The 10,827-nt window shown below is 46.5% G+C and overlaps 1 protein-coding gene across 1 annotated transcript; it reads left to right on the forward strand.

The window, feature by feature from the left end:
* The first annotated feature begins 4,197 nt into the window (after positions 1–4,197).
* On the forward strand, positions 4,198–5,781 carry LOC144124837 (uncharacterized). The gene has a single exon (XM_077657741.1). It carries the CDS (start codon positions 4,368–4,370, stop codon positions 4,731–4,733), a length of 366 nt encoding a protein of 121 aa, XP_077513867.1. The 5' UTR covers positions 4,198–4,367; the 3' UTR covers positions 4,734–5,781.
* Positions 5,782–10,827: the final 5,046 nt, after the last annotated feature.

Raw genomic sequence — 10,827 nt, forward strand, 5'->3', positions numbered from 1 at the left:
AGTGGGTTTCATGACAGTAAATGTGTCTTTTGGCACCTAAGTATCAATATAGGGCCTCAAGAAGCAAATCTTGTAGTTGAAGACAAGAACCATTCTTATCCTGGGTTGGAACATGGGACTTCGCTCCCTAACATGAAGGCCAGCAGTTAGTGTTGTAAGTAAAAATTTTTTTACAGCCTTCTTTTTTTATCTGAAAATATTGGCGTCAAGAAGCCAAGTTAGCTTCTTTAGTGGCTTCATGGGTAGTGTGCTGGAATGCAAGTCTGCCATTTACTTCAAGATACCGAAACATTTTGACGTGTTGCTTATTTATGAGTGACATTTTCATCATCATGAGTGGATTTGTGGTGAAAGATTTGTCATAATTTGTTGCTAAGCCAGGTGCTACTAGGTAAATACCTGATGAACATGAACTTGTAGGTGTCATTGAAATTAAAGCACTGGTGCTAGCTTTTCATTTCCAAGACGTTTAACAACGCGTCATTGCTACTGCTCTTAGATGTTAGTTGCTACCTTACTGACCTTTTAATATAAGCTAGGTGTACGTTGTCTCTGCTGTAGCCACTTGCCATTGCCAGAACATGGGAAATCACATCTCAATCTAGTGTTGCAAATCTCTCAACTGTTTGCACCCTTACACTGGTAGAATATCATGCTAAATAAATGGCAGATATCTCATAGCGACAATAATATTGGGATGATAATGAGTCGCACACAATGAACATACTGTTCGTTTCATGGGAATTTTTTTAAAAAGACTGGTAAGCTTGGACAAGGAAGACTCTTTTTTTATTTTCTGAAACATTCATAAATGTACAGAATCAAAATTTTTTTATCTGGCATGCCAGTGAGACCTTACTGCATCAGCCAGCTTGAGAACCTTCATTATTAGTCACATCTGTGATTTCCCAAATTTATATATTTGCCAGAGGATGGGGGCTACGAATATCTGATCACATGGAAATGCGGTAAGGAAACAGTTTAGGCAGGGTGCCAACTCGTAAGCACACAGTTGCCACCACAACTGTTAGTGTGCAGACTTCTTCATATATGCATTTCACCCAAGCACAGCTTAAAGCTATTTGAAGCATTAGTTAAATAAAGTTTTCAGTTTGTGCTTTCAAAAGCATGGGGTGCACCGCTTTGAAGCTATTATAATGGCATAATTTGTGACACCACACACTAAACTATTGGATCAGAATTCCTACTCCCAAGTTCTCCACTCAATTCATAGGTGTCAAGAGCTGCTGCTCCTTTCTTCATGTGGATGTATTTTTTTGTGTGGATCATATAATATGCTGACGAACTTCCGAGGACAGCTGCAGTCATCACTCAGTCATCTGTTCAAATGCACGCATTATGTCGCATTGTTGTGCATCCAAGATGAGCGAGACACTGAGGCTGACTTTTACAGGCCGTGCAATTTAGCCAGCTTGCTTTCGCTGATTTCACTTTGAAAGTACCTTTTGCCAGTTCTCTTTAATTATACTTAATAGGAAGGCAAACATGCCAAGGGGCAGCTGAGGTAAGTAAGTCCGTGGGGGATAAGATAGTCGTGGCTGGCATAGGACAGGGTTAATCGAAAATCATTGGAAGAGGCCTTTTTCCCGACAGTGGACATAGTTGGGCTGATGATGTTGATGGAAAGCATAAGCCGCGATTGCTCTCACACCCACCCACAGAAACTGAGGTCCTCACCGCTTCAGTACTACAGATATGTGGTATATGGTCGACAAGAAGCTTTATCTGAAGACTTCACTCGTAAGATTGGTAGAGCACTGTGCAGATATTTTGGCATGTATAGAAAGATGTCAGCGAAGTTCATCATTGTAGGATCATTAGGTGGAGTGTGTGATCATCAAGTACATGTCCAAGACGTCGGGATCAATGCATCAAGGTATGGCAGTGCTGACCATGGTGCCTCTTCAGTGTCAATCTTACTGCAGTCGCAAGTTGGTAGCCAAACTAGGTGTACCCATTTCGCTTGTGTATAAGAGACTGAGGTTGTGCTAGGTGCTCGTCAGACTAGTCGCGATTACTGCGAGCTATATATCTGCTGTAGCATTTGTAGCGCCCGCCACGCTCGGCTCGCAGGCCATGGCACGCAGCACCGGACAAGAAAGAGGAAGTTGGGCTCGGCCGCAGCGCGAGCAGCGCAAATAAAGAGTTCAAACCTCAATGCTGTCGGAGCTTCCTCGCCTTAGCTCTGACACATCCTTTTATCGTCTGTCTGAGTAAGCACCCATTGTTCAGCATCCATTGTTACTTGCGCCAAACACTTCATATCTGGAGCTGATTAAAGAGCGCCTGTGAGTAGACACCTCTTATGTTTGTACGATATCCAGGCACTAACACTTCAGGGATTGTGGGCGTGAACATGAAATTTGAAGCTTGCTTTATTTACCATGAGGTGAGGTGATGGACCACTTGTAGCAGGCAGCATGGATAGGGCGTGGAGCAGGCACAACTGGTTTAAAATAAAGCTAGTTTTAAATTGCATTCATTGTGCAGCACGCTTTTGATGCCGTATGAAACAAAGGATGAATGCGGCTTTATTAAAGATGCACGCAGAACACGAAAAAATGTGGGGGCGACCGGCCCCCTTGCCCCCCTGTTCCATATGTGCGTGCGTGCGCGCGCGCGCGCGCCAAAATAATTTGCCGACAGGTGCCACGAGCCTAGCTAGCTGGCACGTAAAGTAAGGTTTTTTTATGTCCTTCTAGAACAATCCAAACTGTTCAATTTTTTTTTTAATGAAATATTCCAGACTTTTAAGAAGTGAGTATTCCACAGTTATAGCCGAGGCCAAAAGTAATTAATACAAATGCTACACAAGATGCTCGACATAAAGTTTCCCATATGTGGATTTTATAAATCGGATGAGTCATTTTGCAGAATTATAATTATAATAAGGCTGCAAATTGCTATATGAAAGGGTTACGTATTGTAGAGTTGAGCACCGAGGTCGAAGATATAAGAATCCTGTGCGCCACGAGGCAAAACAATGTCGATACGCTAGCGTGATTTATTCGTTACTTGTGTTCAATTAGAACTGGAGAAAACAAAAAAGTGACGTATTCGCATAACGCGCAAGCAAGCATTTTGTAACACTACTATCCGCGTACTTATTTCTGATGTCCGGACGGCGCACGGCTTAAACCTCCCTAACATCAATTATTCGCGGGACTGAAGCACGGTGTAAGAATTCTTAACGAGTGAACACGACAGTGAGAAATCTTGTGTATTACTGTGACCAGAAAACACGTACTGCATATAGCCACGGTGCACGGCTTCCCTCTTTTCTTTATCCTTGATGCTTACGTGCACAGCCATGGCCCCTAATGGAGGCTATATATGGCACAGCCTATAAATGTTTACGCAGCACCCGAAGTTTCTCTGGACCCCTACGCTTCGGTAAATTAAATCGATAAATTCTCCGTTGCCGCCCTCTTCATTCAGCTCTATAAGTTTTAAATAAACTTTAAATTTGAAAACACTCTTCAGTTTCGGTTTCGTCCATGTCGTCAAAGGACGTATGCCAACGACCTGTCCTCAGCGGACGCGCGTGGCGCATGCGGACCGTGCTTGGGTTCAAGCGTTCAATTACGCAAGGCCGCCAAGCTTGTTGTTCTCGACAGCGGAGAGCGTAACGCCGGCGGACTGCTTGCGCAACGCAGGATGGCGAAACCCAGCCACGCGAGCTGCGCGCTCCTTATCACCCAGTCGGAATGTCCTACTGCGCCGCGGTGCACGGCCTTCGCCTGATGACGCGCGCCAGAGAGCAACGACCTCACTCTCGAGGTAAACTGGTGCGGCTGTCAACGCGACTGTGTCAACTTGAATACACGCGCGGATAACAGAATTACAGGGATAGAATGTTGAACAGGGCTACATTTTTCCTCAAGCGCATGCCGCTGGAATCTGCAACACGGGTATTTCCAAATTTAGGTTGTCAGAGAGAAAAAAAAGGATAAAATTTCGCCGAATGCGCCGACAGCGAGTTTCGCACGTCGTGACCACAACGAGAAATGTCTTTGGAGCCAGTAAAACCGTTTCAAGGCAACAAAACAAACGACAGCGGGTTGGCAGCGCGATCCACTGGTGTCAGTTTCGGTTGACCGCTGGCGCCGGCCGGTCGCAGCGGGGGCAACGCACAGGCCTGGCTGCTTTTGCACGAGCGCTCGAGCGCGCCGTGTGCAGAAGCGCACCACGTGAGCTCTGCCGGCGGTCCGTGTGCAAACCCCTTCTTTGTTCCATTGCCAGCGTCACGCCGTCGTGTCAAGCTTGGTCTGCGGCTGCCTCGGTTCTCTACGTTCGACGCCCAGGAGACCTTTCATCGCTTCTGCCTGCAGACCAGGACGAGCATCATGAGCAGCCAGGAGTGCTACAGCTGCCACAAGCCCGGCCATTTTGCACGCGAGTGCCCGCAGGGAGACCGCTACGGGAGCCGGGACGGCGGCTATGGCGGATCGTTCGGCGGTTACCGCTCCGGCGGAGGTGGGTTCAACTCCCGCGGTGGTGGAGGCCGCGGTGGCGGCGGCGGTGGAATGATGCGCGGAGGGCCGCCCGGCCGCATGGGCGACTCGCGGGGAAGCTTTTCGTCGAGCCGTATGTCTTGCTACAACTGCGGCAAGGTGGGCCACATCGCCCGCGAGTGCCCCGAAGACGGCAAGACTTGCTACACCTGCGGCAAACAGGGCCACATATCGCGCGACTGCGACGAGAAGCCGTGAGTCGGACCCCGCGCGTGAGCGAGCGAGCGAGCCAGGCAGAACGGGAAAAAAAAATACCTCCGCCGCCGCACACGGATGTTCGAAAAAAAAAGTTTGTTGCGTTGTCATCGTTCTAGGCTTGCCGTGAAGAGAAAAACATTCGACCCCCCTCCCACACCTCGCATCGAGTGCACCCCCTCGTGGCGGTCACGTTAGGACTGCATTTGTTTTCCCGTCACCGCATTTCTTGCCGCGCCAGTTTGCAGCGCACCGTTCGAAATTTTTTTATTCCTTTGTTTCCCCCGCTCCGCCGGCCAGGCCGAAGAAACGTCAGCCGCTTCCGTAGCTGCGGAAGTATACGAGGAAGGAGCCTGGCCCCATTTTTTTTTCCACGTCATCCCGGCGGGCGTCCATCTTTGAAAGGAAAGAATGCTGGCGGAGGCCGTGCGCTACGCAGCGTAGGCCTAGCCGCCCACAATGGACGCTCACACGTGGCTGGCTACGCGACGGAGAAGGGGACAAAACAAGATCGGCGACCTTTGGGCACCACGTCGGCGACTCGCCCCCTCCTTGTACTACCTCTCCCCTGCCCGTTTTTTTTTTCGTCCAGATTTTTTTATCTGATCTCTGCTGGTGACTGTGAACAAGGTGTGTTTCGCGTCCTCAGTGCGTGTCTCGGAGCCGTTCTGTGTGCACCAGCCGCGGCCGGCTCTGGTATTTACTTTTTAAAATTCCTTTTACTGGTCGCGCCGAAGACGGAACAAAAAGAAACTGCTAAAGAAAAAAAAATTACCGAAGAGATAGAGGGTTGAACTTTGCGGCTTTATATACCAGAGCTTGTTCGAAGACTTTTGTGTTGAGAAACTTTCTTTAAACCTCGTGTGTGGTGTGCGCGTGTGGTGCGTAGGACTGGCGTTCGCGTCTCTTTCTCTCTCCTTCTCTTGGCTGTGTAAAAAAAAATGAGAAAAAGCCTCATGTACAACATTCTTTCCTGAGGATGATGAGTGTGCCATGCAGTTGTCGTTGCAGGGAGCACTACGCGAGGACAATAAAAAGATGGAAAGGCTGATCGTGTGTCTCGGCATCGTCTGGTATTGAGGAGTTACTTGGCCTGTCGCAAACACGACATTGAGCCAGTGGCCTTCTTTTTTGTTTTTTCTAGGTCATTGTGGAAAAAGACCATGGCAATGCTTCGGCAACCTCTAAAGCAACCGTTTGGGTGAACTCTCTTGTGCGAGCTGGGCTCTGTTCTGCCTTCGCCGCCTCTGGGTTGGCTGGTCTGGGTATGAACACACGCATTCTCTTTTTCCATTTGTGCCCCCCCACCCTTTACCCTGTCTAGCCTGTAACACCCTCTTCGCCTGCTTGGAGAACCTGCTTTGTGGAGAGACGGAAGGCTGGTGGTAGAGTATTTTTTGCTGGCTTGATCGCAGGGGCCAGGATAATGAGGCTGGTAAAAGCGCTTTCAAGTGCGGCTATGCATGGCTGTGGAATTTCCTCAAGGAAAAACCTGGTTGCTATTGTGTAGCTGTGAGCGTTTCCTGCGAGAAGGCATGTTTGACCGGTTCTCCCTCTTTGTTGACAATTCCCTCAGATTTTTGCTGCTTGCTCTTGTCAGTGTGAGGTGCTTTAGTTTGGTTTCTGTACAGCTAAGGCAGGAATGGAGCGTTTGACAAGCTGGACAGTGCTGTTATTAGGTTGCACTAGTTTGCCTGCAATATGTGAAGTTGCGCTGTCATCTCAGGTGGTTGCTACATTCCCTAGAGCCCTTATTTTAAGTCACTGGAAAGTGCGTTCAGGTAGCTAGTTGCCTAATTAGCGGTCCTAATACAGTACACTATTGGCGGTGCTTGTTCAGCATTGGCTTAACTAGTCCAGGTTCAATGTCTTTGCATCAAAGATTGCTAAGGTGCTTGTGCACTTTTCCCATCAGTTAAGGGTTGCATGCCTCTGTTAATCTATGTCATGCAGTAAATAACTTCTTGGATTGCATGCAGTATACCGCTGTGTCCACCATTATTTTCAAGGTAGATGCGGAACATTGCTTGCACCATTCTGGAATGTCCAACGAGCTTGGAATACTGCTGCTACTTTATACAGCTTTTTTTTTTTTCCTCTTGGCTGTACTGTGTCGCTCCAGAAATCTTGTGCTCCCTCATTACTACTGCATGCTTCGAGCAGAGGATTTTGTTGGCATTAATGGAACACTGAAGAAAGTTCTATTCAGATTTTGTTGTTGGTAAAATTGGATTGCTTGGCTGTCGTATTGAGACTATGGTGGCATCGGTTTTACTGAGGAATTTTGGGTTGGAAATGTTTTTTTCTAGCACTTTATTCAAACTCTTCTGATAGTGCAGAGGCTATTTATGGACTATGATCGCTGGCAGGAAGTGGATGGTGCGCATTGTCAGAAAAAAAAAATCTGCATTGTCGCTTTATTACCGGTGTTTCATATTTTCGCCTCTTCCATCTTGTACAAACTTGCACAACGCGTTACTCAGACAGTGTTGGCCAATTTGAGTTTATTCTCGGTGACTCTTTAATCAGTTTCAGCTTTGGTCACTATGAACACAGTAGGCTGTAATGTGAAGGTACCTGGTGGTCTAAGCTGGTGATCACTTGTTTTTGTGAACCTTTGCAAACACCTTGCACTAGCTGTCAAGAGTCGGTCAGACAGCAATGAGCCTTCTTCACTTAAAATTGCAGGTTGCCACAGAGTGCATAGAGTAAATTCATTTAGTCTTGCTGGCCGTGTTGTAAGGTGCTGAACTCTTCAATCGGTGATTCACAAACTTAAATGAAATTGTGCTGTCATCAATAAAAGGACACCACAGGTGCACTGAAGTTATCTATTGATAGATGACTGCATTCAAATGTTAAATAGGCTTCTTTAAGAATACAGGTGCAGCCATTTTTGCAAGAAATTGCAATGTGTCATGACAGCTATTGTGCATGGGTTCCTGAGGGTGGACTAGAGTGCCATTCAATTTGTTGGTGGTAACTCCAGTCTGGTATAATTTCTGTTGTAAATCCGCCTTTTGCTTCTGGTCAGCGATCAACATAGCCACGAAGAGCCATAAGATCATTCTTTACTGAAAACAAAATTTGAATGGAGTTTTCCTTGTTTTTCTCTTAGTACTTTGCGGAAGCCACTAATGTGTAGATAAATTGGGCCACGTGGATTACCTCCTCCTCTTGATTTCATGTCTGAGCTACTCAAGCTTTTGTGTGCCTGAGGTCACAGCTGTGCTTTCGTGCACTGTGCCGCGCTTCCGCCTGCGAAGGCTGCTCCACATACTCCACATGCACTGAGGAAATTTGGCACTGTTGTTATTGCAATGCAATAATCGTTGAATGCTTCCATAGTTCCCTTCCACTGTGCAACTTGAGGAACTCGGCATGGTGTCCTTTGTTGCTTGCAGCACGTTCCTTTTGATTCCTTAACAGCTCAGTGTCCTAGACTTGAAAGTTTGTGATAAGTGAAATATGCTGGCTTCAGTGTGTATTGTACTAAACATGCACCAGAATGAACACTGCCAACAAAAGTGCCTATGCTTTTAGGACCCTTTGTTTTCTCGTAGAACACCATTTCTATCTAAAAACTGGCTCTTCAATGTCTTCACTGCAAACAGCTGAACGGGGTATGGTATGCAATCTAGCAGCTGCCTGAACGCCCATTTCAAGAAGTTCCTGGGCTATTGTTCATAATCAACCCCCTGGCGCTTTTGAGCTTGCGTCGTCTAAGGCAAGGCTTCTCTTGCAGGTGTACTCGTACAGCGCTTATCAAAGGCTTGCCGAGGACATAATGATTGGCATCCAGTTATTGTTCTTAAAGCGACTGTGGCTCTGATGGAATCTATTTGGCAGAGGTAGACGATTTACTGCTAATAATAATAATTGGTGGTTGGGGAAAGAAATGGCGCAGTATCTGCCTCGCATGTCGGCGAACATCTGAACCGCTCTGTAAGGAAAGGGATAAAGGAGGGAGTGAAAGAAAAAAGGAAGAAAGGTGCCGTAGTGGAGGGCTCCAAAACAATTTCGACTACCTGGGAATCTTTAGCGTGCACTGACATCGCACAGCACACGGGCGCCTTGGCGTTTTGCCTCCATAAAAACGCAGCCTCTGCAGTCGGGTTCGAACCGGGGAGCTCCGGATCAGTAGCCGAGCGCCCTAACCACTGAGCCACCGCAGCGGGTACGATTTACTGCTAAAGGTGCACTTCAGATATGGAGCATTCATATCCTTCTTCCAGTTCAAACTCTCGATGTTAACAATGAAAAGGACTGCATGGTCACCAACTGGAAATGTATGGCGGTATGGTCTACCTTAAGAGACCCATGGCAAAAAAAAAGCTTTGATGCCGTGGCAGTTTGTGAAAAGAGTGTGAGGCAGTGATGCCTGTGTTTCATTTCATGCTCTTTTCTACCTTATGAACTCTGCTTTTATTGGTAGTAACCTCTCGGTCATTAAAACGTAGTAATCAAATGGTATAGGTGAACTTTATATTACCTCAGTGTCACTTATGTTAGTTGTGCTGCAAAAGGTTCTCGTAGGTTGAATTTTTGTGCATGACAGGCCTGGGACCTTACTGTTGGGCTGGGAACGTAGATTGAAGTAAAAGCAAGTAAAAATTACTGGAAATGAGAGGAAAATGTTGAATTGGGGTAGGGTAGTAAACATTACCTCGATTAGCATACCATACAGGCATGCTTTGTGGAATTTAACTTCTTGTCACCCAGTCTAGTGGACACACATTATATTGTGTGTAAAAATGCCTTGAAAAAAAGAAAACTGTCTAGAAAGTCTCACAGTAACCCTGACTTATGGCAAGTTTTCAGTGCATACAATTTTTATGCTCCTTATTTTAATGCAAAATCTGAAAACAAATGCCCCTACTTGTGTAGTATTGCTCGGGCTGTTCTAATCGCTGCTTCGCTGACTGCAGCTAACTTGACCAGCATCTATGTGGTGGTGCATGGCAGTGTCAACTTGTTCCCAATGGCACACTTGTTTCATGGAGATCTGTGGTCTCATTTGAACAGGTCGTGTGAGAAGATAGTGTTCAAATGCCTCACCTGCTTGACATGTCCCTCTGCTGTGGGCATGCTGGCTATATTAAACATTGCAATTCAGTCTAGCGTGGACACACATTTCACTAAGCAAGTGCACAAGGCAGGGTCATCAAAAGCATGGTCGAGTGCTCAAGCCGGGCATCCCTCTCTTAGGTTGGCTTGGCTGCATGCTGTGGTTGAGCCGAAGAATGCGTGAGACTTGTGGAAAAGAATTGACCCATTGGTGGGGGGGTCTCTATAGTTAAGGTGCTGCTTAGCCTGGGAAAGTGGGATCATTGGAGGTGAAAGTCAACAGGTGCCTGTGTGCTGTGTAATGTTAGTGCACATTAAAGACCCCCGGTAGTTAAAATTATTCCTGAGCCCCCCACTACGGCACCTCTCAAGTGAGGCTGAATGGTGGGCCAGACATGTCCTTCTTTCACTCTCCTTTATTCTTTCCCTCACATGATTTAGGTGTCTACCGAGGGTGAGACAGTCGCTGCTCCCTTTGGTTTGCAGAAAACCAACTTCCATTTTCACAGAGAAACTGTCATTTTGTAGGGTAAAGTATGAAATGAGGGTTTAGGTGTGAAAACAGAATACAAACATGATTTTAATAATGGGCTTTTGGGGAAATAGCTGTTTACAAAATCACTTGGTGTTCAGTTCAACCACAGGTTGAGAGCTGAATTGCTGGTCACTTGTGCTTCAGTTGAATCTGGTTTGACAGTTTTTAGCATTGTGTAGCATTGTTGTATAATGATCCGCACTGAAGTGGCTGCAGCTCAGGTTCAGTGTGGCTGTGGTGAGAGCATTATTTACTATTTATTTAAAGTTGCACAGTTGATTTATGCAGATCTCTGACTAGTGCCTTGTTGAAAACCGCAGCATGGGAAGCATTCACAAGTAGTGATGGATCTTTCGTGTAAATCTCGAGTCTGCTTACAGCACAATTGTGTAACAGCCCAACAGTTTCCTCAACTTTCTCAGCATTGCTTTGCATGTGGACTGAACAGACTGAGGAGCTGTCCCATGTAGTTATTGTCATTCTGTGATAACATAG

Source organism: Amblyomma americanum, chromosome 3, assembly GCF_052857255.1.
Source record: "Amblyomma americanum isolate KBUSLIRL-KWMA chromosome 3, ASM5285725v1, whole genome shotgun sequence".
Classification (NCBI taxonomy): domain Eukaryota; kingdom Metazoa; phylum Arthropoda; class Arachnida; order Ixodida; family Ixodidae; genus Amblyomma; species Amblyomma americanum.

Coding starts and splice junctions, on each gene's coding strand:
- LOC144124837 (XM_077657741.1), top strand. CDS start 4,368: ATGAGCAGCCAGGAGTGCTACAGCTGCCACAAGCCCGGCCATTTTGCA.